The sequence below is a fragment of the Solea solea genome, chromosome 8 (genome assembly GCF_958295425.1).
Source record: "Solea solea chromosome 8, fSolSol10.1, whole genome shotgun sequence".
Classification (NCBI taxonomy): Eukaryota; Metazoa; Chordata; class Actinopteri; order Pleuronectiformes; family Soleidae; genus Solea; species Solea solea.
Genome location: NC_081141.1, coordinates 395,774 through 417,586, shown reverse-complemented (window position 1 = coordinate 417,586; position 21,813 = coordinate 395,774). Strand labels below are relative to the sequence as shown.

General features: G+C 39.2%; 1 protein-coding gene and 1 non-coding gene across 2 annotated transcripts; both read left to right on the top strand.

The window, feature by feature from the left end:
• The first annotated feature begins 207 nt into the window (after positions 1 to 207).
• Positions 208 to 321, top strand: LOC131464731 (U5 spliceosomal RNA). Its single transcript, XR_009241230.1, has one exon. It is a non-coding gene; the product is annotated as a U5 spliceosomal RNA (small nuclear RNA).
• A 423-nt stretch (positions 322 to 744) lies between these two features.
• On the top strand, positions 745 to 16,512 carry LOC131464024 (endophilin-B2-like). Its single transcript, XM_058636265.1, has 11 exons — positions 745 to 928; positions 3,035 to 3,176; positions 6,772 to 6,900; positions 7,319 to 7,452; positions 8,259 to 8,351; positions 10,693 to 10,755; positions 11,487 to 11,510; positions 12,139 to 12,228; positions 12,344 to 12,444; positions 12,976 to 13,186; positions 15,080 to 16,512. The coding sequence occupies exons 1-11, from the start codon at positions 866 to 868 to the stop codon at positions 15,185 to 15,187; spliced, it is 1,158 nt and encodes a 385-aa protein (XP_058492248.1). The 5' UTR covers positions 745 to 865; the 3' UTR covers positions 15,188 to 16,512.
• Positions 16,513 to 21,813: the final 5,301 nt, after the last annotated feature.

Genomic DNA, 21,813 nt, shown 5'->3' with positions numbered 1-21,813 from the left:
ACGTTTGCATGTGTTTATGAAACGTGTCGTTGTGACTTGTTGTTATTAAAGAGTGAATATTTGAGTGACTTGTTGTGATTAAAGAGTGAATATTGTCGTGTCGTGAATGTAAAAACAATGTTTGACGTAAAGTGTTGTAAAGTGAACCGTAAGTGAAGAAGGTGTGACAGAGAATGGCTTGGTCCGCGGTAACAGGTGAACAGTAGATCACTCTTGTTTCTCTTCAGATCGTAAAAATCTTTCGCCTTTTACTAAAGATTTCCGTGGAGAGGAGCAATAAGAGTATAACTCAATTTTTTGATGCCCTGTTAACGCGGGGCTTTCTCTCTGTGTGCAAAGTTAAAAATCTCACTAAATAAACTTCTCAGTGACTCTAGTGTTGATGTGAGTTTATTATCCTGACACGGAGCAGTGATCGTGCACGTGAGCCTTACACCACGTGACTTCCTGTTCTAGTGCTCAGCCAGAAAGTAAGTATTTCTATTACTGACATATAAATGTACGGAAGCCCATTTGTGTGTCGCAAAAGCATGACTCAGTATTTGGTGAAGAATAGCTGTTATCATGTATCGTGTTCCACATTAAAAACAAACATTATTCATAATGTCTTTCAAAAAGGGAACTTTTGTGGCTACAGAGCAAAAGTCACTCATTACAACAATGGACCTTTAACGTGAATCGTGTCGGCTGTTGTTTACGTAATGAGGCGTCGTCAGTGGTGGTCACGTGGTTGTCTCGGCGTGTGTGTGTGTGTGTGTGTGGTGATGATAGTGTTTGGAGACAGGGACGTCACATCAACCGTCAGGCTAACGACCGCTACAGCTACAGCAGCGCGCGCACACACACACACACACACACACACAAGATGGAATTCAACGTGAAGAAGCTAGCGTGTGGTGCGGGAGTGTTCTTCTCACGAGCCGTGCAGGTACAGTCCCTCCGCAGCCGCCGCGGTTCCCGGTGTCTCACCGACGGTGTCTCACCGTCGCTCACGGTGTCTCACGGTGTCTCTGTGCGGAGTTCACGCTCTCATAGCTCACACACACACACATGTTAATGCTGCTGCCGCTGTAACTGCTGACTCACGTGACACCGTCACATAACACAGCGACAACATTAGCTAGCTGTCAAGCTAGCAAGATAGCTTAGCATGGTAACTAGCATCAGTTTGCTGGCGACAAGTACGAAGAAGGCGTTAATAGTTAAAGTCTTCACCTTTTCTTTATTCAGCTTTTATGGACTTTATATTTTCAACGATTATGTAAAGAACAAACAAACAAGCAAAACAAGAAGAATAAGCCAAAAGAGTATTTGTGCGTTAATGAAGTCCAGTCACTTCTTGGGTTTTCAATTATGAATATTACACTTTCCACACAAATAAGATTTAATAATAAATGATGTTTCTATTTTTATGCATGTCACCCTTTCTTAAAATAACAATAATAATAATAAACAACGCTTTATGTGATTTAATCTTAATTCATTACAACATTTCAAGTGTCAATCTCATCTAGTCTGGTGCTGTTCATTCTTTAAAATGATAACAAGATAGTGCAATAAATATAATTATGACAGAGAAATAGAGTAGAATAAAGTCATAGTCCACATAACTCTTGAAGAATTTACCATGGAATACATTTATAGTTTTTCTGAGCCAGTTTTACAAAATACACAAGGCTTGCAAAGATAATATTTGTTTTGTTTCAGGAATTTCACTCCATTATTGACCAAATATTTGTTGAAGTCAGTCCAAATAATTTTGCAATGACTGTAGAACTGCAAGAATGAATTGATGCATCGATTACTAAATTAACCATCAACTATTTTAATAACCAATTATTTGGTTTAAGTGTTGTTTTTTGTCATTAAATCAACTTCTCAGATTTTTAAGCTTCTTAAATGTGATTATTTTCTGGTTTCTTTGCCCCATAAAACAGAGAGATCATTGTGAATGATTTTGGTTTGTGGTCGGAGGCTTGGTAAACACTGATTTCTGACATTTTATGGATGACACAAATACTGGGGAAATTAAATGACCCATCGATTATGATAAATAATGGATAGTTGCAGCTCTAAATGATTGAAACATGCTCCATTGCTCTGTCTCCCTGTTAAACACACTGTTTGTCATTCATCATGACTACTTTAGCGCAGGGGTGTCAAACGTACGGCTCGTGGGACAGACATGGCTGTGAATGAGTCACTACTTGCTCTTTTATATTGTGTCTTGGGTCACAATGTTTTGCCTTCTTTACAAATTAAATTCTTTAAAAAACACTGGAATAAATGCTGGAACCTTTTTCTAAATGGAGGGAGAAGCATGTTGATTTCTCTTTGTGTCTACTGTCTTTTATATATGATGATACATTTATTTACATAATATCAGTCATAGATATCAAATGTACATGTAGATCTGTCTAATTTCTTCATGGAAGAATAATTTAATTTTTCCTTAGCTTTCCCTTATAATTACTTTTTTATTTTGTGATTGTTTGTTTATTTATTTGTGGCTTGCTTGGTGTAAGGAGGACATGTCTGCTTTTCTTATTTTTTTAATACAATACAAGTGGTTACACTATAGTATAGTATAGAGTATTCTATCTATATGTAATTTAACACTTTTTTGTTTCCAGAAACTTGACAAATGCTGCTTAATCACTAAAACATTATGTTTCATCTTAAACTTGATCAAGTTTAAGATGACCTGGTTTGTTTATTTCTTAAATGTATAAAGACTCTTAAAATGCAGACTGGAGAGAGACAGACCACTAGTGTTAGTGTGTAATAAATGTTTGCAGGTTGAGCAACTTTGTATGTCATTTGTTATTAAACTGTTACATGTCATCAGATGGAGGAGACAAAAAAGAAAAGTATAATATTGGCAAAAACATCATCACATATTAAGCACTGATTTATAAAGAATAGAAAAATACCAGGACGACCTCTACTTTTTATTATTGATTTAATAAAGTAATGGAGACCTGAATGTGTGTCTGTGTGTGTCTGTGTGTGTCTGTGTGTGTCTGTGCCTCAGTTCACAGAGGAGAAGCTGGGTCAGGCAGAGAAGACCGAGCTGGACGCTCATTTTGAAAACCTGATGGGCCGTGCAGACTGCACCAAACTCTGGACTGAGAAAATCTACAGACAGACAGAAGTCCTGCTGCAGCCCAACCCCAGTATGACACACACACACACACACACACACACACACACACACGGGTTATTTTAGTTAAAGGTACAGTCGGCAGGCTTGCTGTGATGTTATAGAGTCCAGCACTTTACTACTTCTGTCTCCTCACAGGAGATTTGGACCAATCACAGGAGACTTTAGAGAGAGAGAGAGAGAAACAATCACTTCCTGTGTGCAGTAAGGGAATGTCACTGGGCGACTGATGAGCTTAATCAGCATTGTATGAACTCCTTTGACAGTGATATCACCTGTATTTGAACTTTAAAGTTCTTCTCTGTCGCACATAATATTTGTAGTAATTATGGGTTTCATCTGTTACCAGATCGGACAACGCAGTATTAGTACTAGTATTAGTTTTAGAACCTGTGTTTTCTCCGTGGCTGGTCCTCAGAGAGGAAACACAGAGTTCAGCCACTTAACAAAAGGCTCACCTAATGAAATAAATGCCCATTCTGTCAGGAAATGGACATTTGTGTTGCTTTTAAAACTGTTTTCTCTACCACACCAAAGTCCAAAGAGGTAAATCAGCCGTTTAACATCACGGCTCACAGGAGTTGTTGATCCACTGCTGCCTCCATCAGTAAGATCAGACGTGTCATTATGTGACTGCGGTGTCTGATTCACCTCAGTGACACAAACTCACCTAACAAGGCAGACAGACAGGCAGGCAGACAGACAGACAGACATTCCTTCATGTGTCATTCCTGTGCTACAATCACTGACCATATTCATGGCTGTAGTATTTTATGCATTTGGATTTTCTTGGCATATTTAACATTGTCGTATAATTCACAAGTCTCCATGTATAGTGAAAGTTACAGTTCATTCACACAACTATACAAAGGTGTTGTGAATACTTTTTGAATATGTACAATATTCATGAAATATTTGCAAAGCCAATTTTTGAATATAAATCTGGGCGATCATGAAAATATTGATATTTTCACAATATAAAACGAATCAATATTTCTATAAGACTGGGCAATATGGCGTATAAATGATATCTAAATATGTTTTAAGCTATATCCACATATATGAGGTGTATGGGATAGAAAGCTGCACACAGGTTGTTTCTCTGGACTCTAAGCATGTAATGATCTGTATTACATGTTTAAAATACACTTATTACCTTTCTTTCTACATTTCTTTGGCTTTTTAATGTTAAATGAAGGGTATTTAGAAACAATGAACAATGAACTCTGCTATAACAAAAATACTTGGGCTTTAAGAGACTTTTATAAATATAATTTTAATCAATATCATATTTGGTGTATTTCACAAATGTATTCATTTACATCCACTTAGTGATTCAATAAGAATGGTTTAGTGTCTAACACATTAATTATGCATTGTCCAAACGACACAGTGTTTTCTGTGTAATCTTTATATGATTATGAATATACACACCAATTGTGTGTGTATTGTTATGGTGGTGATGTTTTTGGCCCCTGCTCGACATCCTTGTTCACTCCCTGCAGTCTTTTCTCTGCTCTGCTCACTACTGCCACCACCATGTCGAGCTGGAACTAACCAATATTTTCACCGTCTGTCGATTATTTTCTCGATGAATCGTTTGCTTCATGAAATGTCACCAAATGTAGAAAAATGTTTACAAACCAAAAAATGAAGATATTCTCAAATGTCTCATTTCAGCTTCAACACAAACACATAAAGATAATAGTAGCAGTTGTTGTTAAAAGGCTAAAACATGCAGTAAAACCAGAGGTTAGCCAGCATTGTTAGCATTCAAGAGCGCTCAGAGTATTATGGGATGTCATGCAGGGCAGTGGGGAGCTCTAACATGTGACTTTTTGATTCTCCATGCTACAGTTGATCACACTGGTGAGTATTGTGCCTCTCGACTGCTGTGGAAAGCTGTGATGAACAGATCACTTCAGTACTGTCCTCTTAATGAAGGGGAAACAGTTGAATGTTCATGGCTCTTTTAGGTTTATGTTCCATTCCACTGTATATTATGCTGTGTTTCCATGGTGTGTTTGGGTTGGGTCCAGTACGGTACGGTCAGGTGTGAGAACAGTACCTGTGCTTGACAGGTGGGTGTGGGCTCTTCTACTCCATGGAAACACAGCTTTAGAGGATTGTTGCATCTCAGATTTGAAGGTGAAGCTTGATAACTGGGTTTTCTGTCATTAGCATTTGTCTGAACTTGACGTTTAATGGCAGGTGTGAAGGGGCGTGTGAGCCTGTCGGCTGTGTGCTGTATGTAACCATTAGATGTAGAACATGCACTATTTGGAAGGTAAACAAGACTGTTAAAGAAACAAATGTAGACTAAGGGTGTGTGCACTTCTAACTGTCTAACTTTACATTTTACATGTAAAATGTGGGAATGGTTAGAAAAAAAAAACCATTTTCATTCTCCCTGAAAAGGTGTTAAGTAAAGTGTTAATGCTTTTAAGAGAATATTCTTAGTACTGATGAAACAAAACCTGCAGCATTTAGCATCAGCTTCACAAACAGACGAAATGATGAAAATGAAGCTCTCAGAGACAGGAACACGCTTGGTTAGAATCTTCAATGAGACCTTCACCATACAAATCCATTTTTTATAAGGTCTTCTCTTTAAAAATGTTGGAAATATTATTTAGAGTTGTGATCAGAAGTGCTCCAGTCTTTACTGAAAAATAAATGAAATGAACACAAGTTGTTAATGATAGAAAATTGTAGCTCAAAATAGTATTATCATTTAAATGAAGTTATTATTATAGTTATAGTTATATTATTGTTCATGGTTGTTTTGTTTTTTGTCCCATGTGTTTGTTGTTTTCAGATCATTTAGCATTTACATACTAATGTTCACAGTCATGTTTTTTGTCTGTAGAGTGAAAAGTTATTAGATTTAATTTTGGAACATGGACAGAAAACCACAGCATCATGTTTCACCTTTTCTGAAAGTGTGATGGACAGAGGAAAGGAAATGGAGCAGCTCAACATAGAGAAAAGAGAAACAGAAGGTTTTGGGGTTTGGTTGCTCACATTTCAACAGTTCCCACTCGTGCTCTTCACATTTCCTCTCACATGTCATACTGGAACAAATCGTCAACACACACCATCTTGTTAGTGTTGCAGTGTTTGTCTTGTGTCTGTCTGTGCAAACCATGGATGTATTATAAGAACTGGATAGAGCACCGCCCCCTCTGCCTTGAAGACAATTTTGTCATGGTGGCCACGTCCGGGTACTGCAACAAAAAATACAAACATTTCTCAGAGTGACGTCACAGCTGCGTACGAGCACAGCAAAGCGCAGTCATGTGGCGTCTCGGGAACGGCGCTACTGTCAGGGAAACTTTACCAGAAATGTGAATAAATGAAGGCAATTAGGAGTTTTCTTTTCCATTTTTAACGCGCCGAGCAAGTCGAGAATGTGGACGGAAATGGAAATGGATGCAGGGGGACGTGGACGTGTCCTCTTGATTGGAGTTGTGGACACACACACAAAACCCTGTGTATTCTCAGGTGTTCTTCTGTCTTAAATGAATATAACCACCAGTACTGGATCTTCATTTTTCACCATGGTTAAACACAGTAATACAATCTGTGCCTTTGAACGTTGTGTGCAGGTACCAGAATTGAAGAGTTTCTCTATGAAAAGTTGGACAGGAAGGCCCCGTCCAGGATTACCAATGGAGAGCTGCTCGGTCAATATATGCAGGATGCAGCAGAGGAGTTTGGTGCGGGAAGTCCATATGGTAAGTGTGTGTGTGGTTACTGCTTCACAGTCCTACTTCGCAGCGATAAGAAGATTGTGCAACATAAAAAATGTGTCACTAACCATCCAGTAACATTGTGTCTGCAGCTTGTGTTAGCGCAGTGGCATCATTAAGACTTTTGACTTATTATCAGTTTATATTGACCCCGTCCACCTCGACCTTACTGTTGCTTTTCCTCAAAAAGTTGGACTTTTTTTTTTTGGAATGAGCTGATACGATACTAGGTATCAGTATCTGTTCAATTACCACTGGATCGAATATTGATGTAAAATCATTATACTGTAACCATGACTAAGACTGAGGATCAGGGCCTTTCACGTAATGCGTGTTCAGCTAAAGCTGGGAGGAGAGTGGAGGTTTGGCTGATTCTGGCTGTAATGTGTGAATGAATGTGCAGGGAGCACTTTAATCACAGTGGGAGACTGTGAGAGAAGATTAGGAGCAGCAGAGAGGGATTTCATCCACACATCAAGCATCAGCTATCTCAGCCCCCTGAGGAACTTCCTGGAAGGAGACTGGAAGACCATTTCAGTGAGTCTGGAAACACCACACCAACAAATCTGCAGAATTGTCTCAACCTTTGTTTGTAGTCAGCTGGACTTCAAAGCTGAAGATGTATCACCTCTTGTTTTAGACGTGTTTTAATTCTTTCATTTCATAAGGAATCTATGTTGCCTACTTTACTAATCGTTACTGTGTTATACTGTAAACAAAACAGCTGTAAAGCTGCTGTGTACCTCTTCACAAGTGTTATGTTGACAGCTGTAGAGTATATACAGTATACACCATGTACTGCAGTACATCTCTGTGTCACATGAGGGAGCTCATTCATTATGGTCTCTGCCACAGTAATCCACGATTAATCCAGCAGACATAAGAAATGGAAGCTCGGCCCAGAAACTTAAGTTAGCTTAGCTCTCACCTGTGAGGATGGACATGAACCAGCTCATGTTTTGTTCAGTTAAAGGTATAGTGTGTAAAATCAGTTATTGGTAGCAGCTAAATAACCCTCACAACACTCTTCCCTTCCAGTTGTGTTGGACAATCCATGTAGCGTTCAATTAGTTTGTCCATTGTGGTCTATTGTAAAAACATGGTGGTCTCCATGGAGCCGACTCATCTCCTGATATAAATGTGAAAGGATAATGAAAAGTATACAATATATTTTCATAAGTTTTGTTTCAGAGCATCAGGACTGAAAACTGCTGTCAACATTTTACTCACATACAAAGCAAATTAGATCCCTATCTAATGACCCGTTATTGAGATCAATCAGAGTGTGGTTGTCTTTTGTTGTCCGCTGATGAGAACATCTGTTCCTGTCCCTCCATGATCAGAAAGAACGGCGTCTTCTGGAGAATCTGCGTCTGGACCTGGATGCTTGTAAGGCTCGTCTGAAGAGGGCCAAGATGAGCGAGGCTAAAGCTGCGGTGAGACCTTCCTTTCCTCTCAATCCTCCTCATCATTGTAATGCAGTGCTGGTGTCGTTAACCATGACTAACTGGCTCTGTATTCACATTCCTGTATTCACATTCCTTTTCAGTACGAGGGGGAAGTGAGTATTAAAGACATGATTTCAGATTTTCAGTATGATGCACGTGTCACTTTTACTCCTCCCATTTCACTGGCTTTGAATTGATTTCCTGAGCCATTCATTCAACAGCAGCTGGAAACTGTCAGAGAGGCAAAGTCATTGTCAAGTCACTGATGTTATGGTTCAGTTCATCTTTATTTCTACTTTTGGATCTTAGTGAAAGAACTATAACATCTAATGTTTGCTTTGTGACTCGAGCTGTGATCAGACATGCACTGAAGTCTACAGAGTGTCCAAAGGGACTGGACTTGAGAACGCCCGTGTCTCTGGACATTAGACTGTTTGACAATGAATACATTAGTGAGGTGACGTAGGGAAGAGGGAGAAGATTCCTATGACAGCAAGGTCACCAAGGAAGAGATCGATGTGATGTATCCATGTCCATGTAAAACAAATGTAGAGATCGTCCTCTGAGAACATGAGAAACATTCAATTACAACTGTGGAGTAAAGACTGAAAACAGTTCCAGTCTTCGCTTTAAGATTTTTTTAGGTGTGTCTAACGTTGTATTCACACAGAAACAGGAAAAAACCACTCTAAACGCTGTAGATACATCACATACCTGTATATACATTACAATGTAAACAATCACAGGAAACAGACACAGAAAGAAGAAAGCGAATAAGTTACAGACCAAAGACACAAAGAGGAAGATGACAAAGATAAGCAGCAGAATGCAACAGTAAGAGAGCGGTGTGGTGCTGCTTTCATGTGGATCAAACTCCAGTATGATTTCAAAAGTCATTTTTGTGTGGACGGCCACAGTTAGCAGAACTCCTCCTCAAACTCTGCTGAGGAGATTTAAAAGTTGTGAAGAAAGAATTCTTTACAAACACTGATCAACAGTGACATTCATCTGTCAAGGTTAGATTAGATTAGATTAGATTAGATTTTATTGATCCCACACTTGTTACAGCAGCAGGGCTGAGAGCAGACGAGTATCTACAGCCGGCATTATACGTTAGAACATTACAGGTGGATTAGTTGAACAATATCAATGGCTTCTTTCTAAATTTGAAAGGCTTTGTGCCTGTAACCAAATTTTAATATTTTCCTTTATTGTGTGGATACAAATCCTAATCCAATCCATTTTATTTATAACGCACATTTAAAGACATCATTGTTGACCATAAGGACATTTGCATCTTATTGTATTAAGACTGACTTGAAAGTGTATTTGCACTTCTACAGAACAAAGGTGCAATAAACAATGTTCCTTCCTCTGTCTCCCGTCATCTTGGAATAAATGACAAAAGGTGCAAATACACTTTAAAACCTCTTGTGCTTTTCTTTAGGCTTCCTTTGTTTTGCTGTTGAACTGAATGATGTGTGGACAGTTGCTGAGCATGGTGACATCACACTGTCAGTGACTCTTTACCGTCACTGTGTCTAGTTCAGTGCGTCACGTCGTTCTGACAGCCAACTCCTCCCCTCTGAAACTGCCGCTAAACAACGTTATTTTGAATGAATGGAATCATTAAAACATGACGAACATCAAACATCAGACGCTGGCAGAAAAAAAGCTCCTGAAACAGGGTTTAAAATCAAATCCTCAGAGCTGAATAGACTGAATATATCTGATCAACTTTCCCTGGTTTCACTTCAGAGAACGCTGACTCATCACAACAAAACAAGATATTTAAGGTCAGAATTCTTGTTTTACAAATAAAACAAAGGTTTATTAATTATTGTAAAATACATGCACTTTAACATTAATCCTCGACTGTTTCCTCGTCCTCGACTCACAACATCTTCACTTCTTATGAAAACGGCTGTGAAGAGACGTTGTATACAGTATGTTATGTCTGTGGCTGTGAACAGTGTTGCACATCAGCTACTGGGTTACATTAATTAATGAAATATTTTTAAAATGTTATTGAAATGCACAATGAAATCATCTGTTGCCCCATCTCATCATCATGTACAGTAAGTGCACTGATACCATATTGGTGTCATTTGATGTATGAAAGTACTGAATAATCAGCTCCTGACACTATAATATAAAGACTGAGGAATTCAGTTTTCTGTGAGTAACTCCTCATGTTCATGCTTTCATTTCTGCTCTGCTTTCTTTTTCTTTCTGTGTTTTTTTGCCTTGTGTTTGCTGAAGCATGGTTTCCATGGTTTCCATGGTTTCCACAGTGATGCACATGTGAAATATTCTCCTGTCTGTGCAGATGGCTCCAGATTTTCAAGAGACCAGACCCCGCAACTATGTGCTGTCTGCCAGTGCCTCTGCGGTAAGGTCCAAAAACTACCTTTACATGGTTTGTAAACCCGAGTTTTTAAGTTGAGATCATTGACTATGAAAAAAAAATAAAATAAAATACACAAGTCAAAGTCGGGCTGGGCAATATAGAGCATTTGAAATTTATCACGATATAATTGAAATTAATATTTTATTTTACTATTAAGGCTGGGTGATATGGCTCATAAATAATATCTGGATATTTTTAGGCTTTATCCCAATATAAATAAATATACATATATATATACATATATACGTATATATGTATATACATATATATATATATGTGTACAGTATATGTATATGTTGGCCAGCACTAGGTGAAAGGTATGTTTCGTGTCCTATCAATGTGTCAAAGGAAGATACAGGATAGATACAACACTAATCTTCATTCCATATACAATATATATATATTGTATATATATATTCCATATATTCCATTTAAAATGAAGAAATGACTTTAAGGTGTTGAACAGAATCATATGCATATCATTTAGCAATTATAACAATTCAACATTATTGTTGTACATGATTGTAGCATGTATAATAATCAATAATACCAGTTTCACCTTCTCTTTGTAAGTGTCTGGAGTTTGTCACGTGTGACAGGAGCCAAACCAAGAATAATCAATGCTGTTCTTTCACTTATCAGAGACAGTGTGAAGTAAAGCCACACCAGTGACCTCGTGTTAAGTTGTGTTTTTCTTCTTTTTTGGGTCTCAGCTGTGGACAGAGGAAGTGGAAAAAGTGAGTACAGCCTCCTTCAACCTTTGCTTTTCTGTATGAGAGGTGAATCATAGCCAGTTCATTACATAGATGATCTCAAGGCACTTTACTTTTAAGTATATAACCGTCCACAGAGATTGAAACATATCACAGAACCTCACTGAAGATCTTATCCTAACATCATTTTTCCAGACCTGCAACATTACATCTTCAACTTTCTGATAAACTGTCCTTACAACACGCACACGTCACAATAAAAGCATGTCAAATAAACATGAAAGAGAGAGAGACCGCCAACACTCACTCACGCACAAGCTTCAGCTACGAAGGCGGAGCTGAACTCTGCGTGAGTGAGTCAACCTGACTTTTGACTTTTTGTTTAGGGGCGGACACATGGGAGCACATGACTCTTGTGATCGATTACGCAAACCTGCACCCTTTGATTGACATCTGACACGTACGCTGATAAAAATTTACAATTTGAACAAAAGTCAATCACAACATAAACATAACCTGAGTACAGTACAGAAGGATCAACTGAGAGGAAGAGGACGTTAGACTAAACAATCATGAAAGAATGATCAGAGCGGTCTGTGCTCACTGTCGTAAAAACATGTTCATGTTTGTAACTTTATTTTTGTGCTTTCAGGCTGAACATGAACTCAGAGTGGCACAAACAGAGTTTGACCGTCAGGCTGAAGTCACACAGCTGCTTCTGGAGGGCATTAGCAGCACACACGTATGTCTCACACAACTCCGTCAACATCCACGTGTACTTGGATGAATGTACTGTATATACTACATAAGTAATCATAGCTTGTGATTGTTGTGTTTGTGTTTGTGTTGACGTGCAGGTGAACCACCTGCGCTGCCTGCATGAGTTTGTTGAGGCTCAGGCTGCTTACTATAAGCAGTGTCATTTCCACATGCAAGAGCTCCAGAAAGAGCTGGAAAGGTGAGAAGAAGGTGGGAGGTTATGAGTTTTCAGCTGTCAGTCAAATGTTTCTGACACTGCTCAAATGAACTTCTACAACTTTGTGAATTTATAACCTTAATTAATGTGCTAATAAGATGGAATTACTGTATTACTGGTTTGGATAAGATGGTCTCACCATTACAGAAATGTTGGTTATTGAGTCAGGTTCTCCTTTTGTGATGACCTTTTCATATCCATGCCCTCAGCTCAGATGAAGATGTGTGAGTATGACTCGTGTGTCACTGTCTGCTGTGACTTCTGGTGTTTTCTGGTGTTTTCTGGTGTTTCCCAAACAGGAACCGTGTATGAGCTCATATATTATAAACTTAAAGAGCAGAGATTGAAAGATCAATATGAAATAAACCTAAGTGCTTGTATATAATGATGCTTGTTTTTGCTTCATTCTTTATTAATCTGATCACCAACAGCTGCCACTCAGGTCGCAGCTATTCTTCCTTCACTGTCAGTGAACTGTGTGTTCTGACCATCAAACCTTCCTGCTTTCCTTAGGCTTCCCAATGCTTTTGCACTGAACTCCAGTCATTCCATGGCTGCTGCTGCTGCTGCTGGCGGCGCAGCTGAAGACATCAGCAGCCCTGTGGACAAAGATACACTGAAGATTGAGGAGGTTCAGGCACCAGCTACAGGCACCCGCAAAGCCAAAGTCCTTTATGATTATGATGCGGCTGACTCCAGTGAGCTCTCCCTTCTCGCTGACGAGGTGAGGTTTCATCACTGTTTGATCACTACTGTCAGCCACTGGTCGTACTTATGTGGAGACATTTTCTGCACCAAAGTCCATGAAGGAAATATGATAGTTGACTTCAGTGTTTGAAATCCTTCCTATGGATTTATATTAGTGACATAAACTTAGTGAAGCGAGCAGCAGTAGACCTGTGTCTGCTCACTCCTGTTACCACACAGAACTGGAAAAAGATCATTTTGATCATGTTGATCATGTTCCCATGTGAGTACTTCAGCAGGTGTATATTTTATTACATGTTTTCAGTTAGAAACAGTGTGCGGATCCCAGGCTGGATCACATCACGTACCTTACCCAGCAACACTGTGAAAGATGTATTCATTTATTCATTTATTCACCTTTATTTAACTAAGAAGTCCCATTGAGATTAGATATCTCTTTTAGAAAGGGAGATCTGGTCAAGGTCGCAGCCAAAGCTGTATAAAACATGTAGATGATACACAAAAGAACAAGGAGACACAATGACAGCTGTTTAACAGTAACAATGACATTCCTCATTTCTTTACTGACTGCATACTCTTAAAATCATTAAACTATGAATGTTTTACTCTTAATATCATTAAAGTGTGTGAATGTTTGAGTACGTTTTTTAAAGTTTAAAGTTCTGTGATCATGGTGCATGGTCTGTCAAAGCCTGGGAAACATTCAAGAACAACCACTAGGAGGCGTTCAGAAGGTCACGACTAGAGCTGACCAAGAGAAGAGTGCTGAGGTGCTCTCGGAGTTTACAGATAGATAATTAAATCATAGAGAAAGTGAGAGATTTTGCATTTGAAATGAAAGATAGAGAAGCATGATTACACTGCATGTCTGTACAGTTTATAACAGGTGAAAAAAAGAAAGATTTCATCTTTACTCTTTTATATGATGTCTATGATGTCTATGATACATGATGTCTTTGATGTCTATGATGTTGATACATGATGTCTATGATGTCTATGATACATGATGTCTCTGATGTCTATGATACATGATGTCTATGATACATGATGTATATGATGTCTATGATACATGATGTCTATGATGTCTATGATACATGATGTCTATGATACATGATGTCTATGATGTCTATGATACATGATGTCTATGATGTCTATGATACATGATGTCTATGATACATGATGTCTATGATGTCTATGATGTCTATGATACATGATGTCTAAGATACATGATGTCTATGATGTCTATGATACATAATGTCTATGATACATGATGTCTATGATGTCTATGATACATGATGTCTATGATACATGATGTCTATGATGTCTATGATACATGATGTCTATGATACATGATGTCTATGATACATGATGTCTATGATGTCTATGATACATGATGTCTATGATGTCTATGATACATGATGTCTATGATACATGATGTCTATGATACATGATGTCTATGATGTCTATGATACATGATGTCTAAGATACATGATGTCTAAGATACATGATGTCTATGATACATGATGTCTATGATGTCTATGATACATGATGTCTATGATGTCTATGATACATGATGTCTATGATGTCTATGATACATGATGTCTATGATGTCTCTGATGTCTGTGATGTCTATGATACATGATGTCTATGATGTCTATGATATCTACAGTGGTTGATGCAGACCAAGTTTCTGTGAGTCAACCCTGGTCTCATGACAATCGATCGTATGATATTTGACACTTTGACCTGTCTGATATCAGATCAGGTGATTTTGACCACGCCCTCGACTCATCCCTGTTCTCTAGTCCGTGTTCAAATGTCACATTTCAGTCTTTTTCAGGAAGAATGTAACTTGTATTGTGACGTGTGAACGCTCGGGTGTTTATCGTGTGTTCTGTCTGTCTCTCAGCTGATCACAGTTTACACGCTGCCGGGGATGGACTGTGACTGGCTGATCGGAGAAAGAGGAAATCAGAAAGGAAAAGTACCTGTGACATACCTGGAGCTCCTCAGCTAAACAACACGTGTGCGTGTGTGTGTGTACGTGGGTACAACTAAAGCCATGAGGATATTTCAGTCATTACATTCATTCCACACACACACACACACACACATCCAACTCAGAGCTTAATGCAATATATTCACACTGAAACATCACATTGTGATGGAGACACTGTTACAGTGAGGACAGAGGGTTTATTATTTATTTGCTGTTTGTGTTTTGTTTGGTTGAAGCTGCCTTTGTTCAGAGATGTTCAGGACGAGGAAAAACAAACTATGAAGTGACTTCAAAACACTCAGGATATGTTTGATATTTAACTGGTAACTGGTTTATTTAACCCTGGGTTTTCAAAGTGAGCGTCAACATCTAAAACAGTAGGAAATGAGTTTGTTTTGGTTTGTAAAGTGAGTCTAAACCTTTATTTATTGCAGTACGACTGTATGTAATCTGTATGTAATCTGGAAAAACTGAGACAGCAGCAAACATTCAACATTAAGAGCTCTGACTCTGAGATGCCGTTTCCCCAGTTCTTAGTGTGATGTTTATTTATATATATATTTATTTAGTTAGTTAGTTAGTGTGATAAACTCTATTTTGTTTGTTGTGGACGCTTGATAGTGAACAGTGATGTAATTGGTCAGTATTTCAGCTGTTGACTGGTTCTAATCTGTTTATGAACGTATGAACTTGAAATGCATTCCATTTGTAGTTGTAGCTCACAATTTAAAACAAAATATCTGATATAAACATGTGGGGGTTCAGCATCTGTTACCATGGTGATTTAACTTGATAAAAAGTGATAAAACCCAAGGTTAAACCCAAAGTTATCAGATGAACTCTAAGTCCTGCATGGTCGTAGAGTGTAACCACTGACAAAGCCCTCACTTATGTTTAGGCTTTATTTTGAAATGGTGGTGAGGTGAGTGCAGGAACAGTCATCTGTGATGTAAACATGAATGTGAAGTGTGGTTGTATGACGAGCTGACACCTGATTCCTGCTCTGCTCTGCTCTGCTCTGTGATGAAGTAAGGAAGTCGTTGAGCAGACATTCTGCTTTGAATGTGCTTCACATCTCATCTCTGTGGACCTGGTCCCTGTCCCTGTCCCTGTCCCTGTCTGTCCTTCTGTTCTTTAATCCAGCAGATGTAGATCTGAGCTCAGCTGACAGTGACTTTCTTACATGGTCAGCAATATTCTGATATTAAAGGGGCAGTTCCAGTTTATTTGCACTGGGCAGTAAGACACTCTCGCACTGAACCTTTTCCCATTTTCAGTGTTGTGTCTGTGATTGTGTTGTTGTGCGTCTTTTACTGCAGATGTAAAAAACACATTCATGGCTAGTGGCTGCGTGTCAGCGTTGTGAATTTCCTGCCACAAACCTGCATGTTCCCCGAGGTCCTGCACCGCAGACTGTTTAAAAACCAGGTTCACAGTGTGTTTGAGAACCTTTGAAGCCTCAAAAGAAAACTAAAAAGATAGTTTGTCCATTGTTAGAAACCAGAGGGCTGACCTGGTTCATTCTGCAGTGACGGTGAACAATTTAAACAATCAGATGTTTGTACTCGTATAAAAACACAGCTTTGATTATTTTTTATGAATTTTTGCCAAATTAATATAGTTTGAAGTTTTACACACTGGACCTTTAAATGCTGGGAATGGGCTAACATTAGCAACTACAGACGGGCTCAACACGAGGACGACAGAGCAGCAGAAGGAGTCGCTCTGCAGTCTCAGATTATTATAATCTGTAGATACAGACGCATATATATTAAATTACATTATATATTATTTTGTATAATCCTAGCACTGACTACAGGACAGTATGTCAGTACCTCATACAACCACACTGTGAAAAAGTGTGGTTCTCCTCATCATTATCTTCATTGCTCTAACCACTAAATGAAATGAATGTAAGTCCCGACAGTGTTTAGTTTGCACTAAAGACGTCTGTGACTGACACGATCACCTGTGCAGTGAACACTTCATCCTAACTGCCTTAAAACCATGTGACAACACAGCTCACGCCTCAACCAGAGAATGTGTGTGTGTGTGTGTGGGTGAGAGGGTTAGGGTTAAAACCATGTGACAACACAGCTCACGCCTCAACCAGAGAATGTGTGTGTGTGTGTGTGTGAGAGGGTTAGGGTTAAAACCATGTGACAACACAGCTCACGCCTCAACCAGAGAATGTGTGTGTGTGTGTGTGGGTGAGAGGGTTAGGGTTAAAACCATGTGACAACACAGCTCACGCCTCAACCAGAGAATGTGCCCTTTAATAAGACGTAAACGTACCGCATGTCTAACTGTGAGTGTGTGAGAGACTTGATTTGCCCGTCAGTGATCTACAGTCTGTCCTTAGTCTTAGTTCTGCATGTGCAGCTGTAGCCTGTTCTGCTGGACATGAGCTGTGTGTGTGTGTGTGTGTGTGTGTGTGTGTGTGTGCCCACGTGCATGCACTGTAGGCAGGAGTGTTAATCCGTGTTGAATATGCAAAAACAAATGAATAAGTGTCTGTCAGCAGAATGAGGAAATGACTACACATTCCTGTACTTTACTGTTTTACTTTCATTTCCATGTGTGTTGCCTGTTCCTTAACCCTCCTGAATGAAAGAAACATGTGGTGTTTAATAAAAAAAGAAAGAAAACTGTCATTTATTTGATTTATTTGAATTGCGGTACCACCTGTTCTATTCATGATCACGCTTCCTGTGGTGTACCAGGGTAACATCGTACTGTAGCCAAGTGTTGTAGTCAAGACCACCTAAACCGAGACCAAGTCGAGACCAAGACCACAGTGTATCGAGACCAAGACAAGACCAGGACTTTGAGGGGTCGAGGCCGAGACAAGACCAAGACCGAGGCAGTAAAAGTTGGACGTGGTCCCAGCCGTCTCCGTTAGCGTCGCTTTGCAGAATTTACACGTTGTGCTGTGTTTTCTTTTGGAGGTATTTCTGCACAAAAAGTCTTTGTGGTTCAGGTAAGCACATTTTATTATACAGTAGATGAGTCGGCTGACATCTTCTCACGGACTCTTCTCCTGTCACTCACATGCACTTTTGTGGGGGGCGTGTGAAAGGGGGCGGGAGGGTTGACAGCCGTTAACGGTGACAAAAATTTCAAATGATAAATGAGTCAAGTTATTGGTTTTACCTGAAGAAATACAATTTACACAAAATCACAGTCATGATAATAACACGTTCATCCAAAAATGCACAGGCAATTTATTGATATCCCCACAGTTGTGGTCTTGACCGGTCTCGAAATAAAATCCAGAGTCCGCTTTGTCTGAGACCGAGACGAGACTGAGTAAAAATGCAGTCGATTCCGAGACGAGACCGAGACCTTCAAAAAGTGGTCTCGAGTCCAAGACCAATCTGGAGTACTACAACACTACGGTAGGGTAAATATGCAGCGGTCTGTTCTCATCCAGAGTTTGACAAACTGAGCTGCTGGCGTCTCCATTGTCGTCTCCATTGTCGTCTCCATTGTCGTCTCCATTGGCGTCTCCATTGGTGTCTCCATTGTCGTCTCCATTGTCGTCTGCATTGTCGTCTGCATTGGCGTCTCCATTGGCGTCTCCATTGTCGTCTCCATTGTCGTCTCCATTGGCGTCTCCATTGGAGTCTCCATTGGCGTCTCCATTGTCGTCTCCATTGTCGTCTGTTGTGTTGCATTCGGTGTTACTGTTAGTTGTCGTTGCATCAGTACAACATTTACCAAGTAAAGGTGCTGTTCACTAACCCAACCATGAAGGAAACAGCATTACAAACATCAACAGACACATTTAGTGAAAACATTTATTAGTCAATTAATAAAAAGCTGAAGTAATAAAAGTGAATCTACAATATTAATCCACTGCTTAGATAAATGTAAACGAGCGAGAAAAGGTGAAGTATACGTGAAGTATTCTTTAAGATCCAATTATATGTACTACTCGAGTATGAATATCAAATGAAAGTTTTTGTAGTTGTAGTCTAAGCTTTTCATATGTACTTTATTGCCTTGTTTGTGGAGGCCATGTTTCTATTGGTGACATAATGCAGTAATTATGGGCCCTAGTGCAAACTTTGAAGCCTTCCCTTTGTTACTAATAATGAACACACACGTCTACAGTAGACATGAAACAACAATGTTGATTTTCCTTTGTAATGTTGAGAGCGGAGGTCAAAGGTGAAATGGAAAGAAGGTGTGAAAACATGTGTGAGCAGACAAGCTGGCACACACATGTGTGTGTTTGTGTGTGTGTGTTTGTGTTTGTGTGTGACTTCTTTTCACTGTGGTTACCACATAGCAACACTCAATGATAACAGTAATGTTTATGTCTGAGTGTCAGAAAATCTGCAAACTATTACAGCCACTGAGTCAGACTGATGGGGATGTCCACACAGGAGTTTGGTTTGACCAGTGTCCACCGAGGACATGTCCACCACGTCCACATGATCCTACAGCAGCTCCACAGGAAACATGACAGACAGGAAACAATGACTCTGCTCCGTCTCTGTACATCCATCATCTTTTCTTTTTTTTAACCCTAACCCAGAGGAGGCTGAGGCTCAGGGTTCTGTTTGACTCATACGTGCACGACAGTTACTCTGATATTATATTGACTGACAAACATTGCGCGAGCATGTGACTTCCTGAAACACTGGTGGTCACTGATTCACGCAGCTCTGCAGCTGTGAGCTCTTATTCCATGGACAGTACCTACAGGCGTCATCGTGCAGTTATAGAGTCCGGATGTGGTTGGTGTTCTCTTCACTGGATTAACTCTTAGAACACAGAGTGTGTTAAAACGTAAAGTTTATACATATAAAGTGTGTTATATCCTTTTTTTTCCAGCACAACCTCGAAAATGTGAAGACATTTACTGTATTTTTCCATTTTCACCAACTATATCAACACGCCTGAGATTGAACTCATTTGTCGTCATGTGCAAACATCCATGTCTTCACACCATGTTATTGTATTTTATACTAGTGAGATACATCGTTTTATTTTGAAGATATAAAAGAAAACGAACGCCAAAAACAAACCGAACCTCTGTCAGTTTTATACACGTAAAGCCAGATGTGCTAGATAGAGTTGAAGAGCGGCGTGGACACAGAGGATCACAGTGTTACCTTCACCACAAGCTCCTTTTAGTGACTAATGATTTTATATTACCATTTCTGTTTTCTCATTCTCATTCACTTTCTAATTTTCATCTCATCTGTTCTGACAGTTTGAACATAGAAACAACATTTTCTGACAGGACAAACTTTTATACACATGTACAAACAGGATCCTCATATTCAGAGAACACCTCTACCACACATCAGCAACGAGCTGAGAGGGTGAAGGTGTCTGTAGAGGAGCTGGAACACCGAAGCAAGTGTGATCGTCTGGTCTGAGGCTCAGTTCCCCACAGTGTATCGTTCATCTCTTCCTTCATAGCACGAGTCCCATTCTCTGATTTTGATGAGCTCATAGCTTCCTTGAATGATTGTGGTACACATCACTCTGCAGCAGTAGTCAGTGTCGGTCAGTATCTGGTCATCACACATGAGTAGCACTTTATAGTTTAGCACTTACTTACTTGCTCTTGTTTATAACTAAATGTTGAAATTCTAAATGACATGTAATGTAATGTAATGTAATGTGATGTGATGTGATGTGATGTGATGTGATGTAACATGTAGTGTGGAGTGTACCCTGTTCTCGCACCTGTTGTGAATAACTGCAGCAGTCATGACAGCGTATGTCCACAACTTCTTTGGTCGGTCGGTTGCTTTTAGATAATATAAATCTTGCCATTTCAAAAAGTGTTCTCCAGTGTCTGTCAGCCGTCCCATTTTCATGGGCCGAGTAAGGTGCTGAAGTTTTATGTGTTATGGCATTTTTACTTTTCCTGTAAACTCTGAGCCATTATCTGACCTAATTCACTTTAGTTTCTCATAAGGTACCACATCAGTGATCAACTTTACGCTGGCTTTGGCTTTGTCACTCTTTGCTTTCAGAAAATACACAAAAACTGGCCCTGAATGATCGTCAGTAAATGCTGGAGTTTATCTAAACCCATCCTTTGATGAGTTGGAAGTGATCAATCAAGACTCAACAGAACTAAAGGGGCTTCAGCTCAACTGGCTCAAGGGAATCCAAAATCTACCTGGATGCAAATCAGGAGGCTGTCACTGAAGTGTTTTTGCTTTCACTGCAAAAACACTTCACAATCATGTGAGAGACTCCACCATCTCTCACATGATTGTCACATGACATGGATGTGTCACTTCCATGACTGTCAAAGTTGATCAAAACTTGATGGAAAATGGAGCTCATTGAAACTAAAGGAAAAAAAAAAAAATCATTTTATATAACAATAAATATACATATATATTTATGTATATGTACATATATATATATGATATAATATAACCCTAACCATATTATATTAGAAAATTAAACAAAAAACAAAAAATGAATAAAATAATATTTAAATATTGTTTTAAAATTATGAAATAATAATAATTAGAGTCACCTTATCTCTCACTCCATCTTAATATAATTACACTACACCAGTGTGGGAAGTATATGTGAGGAAGAGGAGAATGATGACAGAGTGAACGATCTTACTGGGAATAAATCTGCGTCCTGTGAAAAGTAGC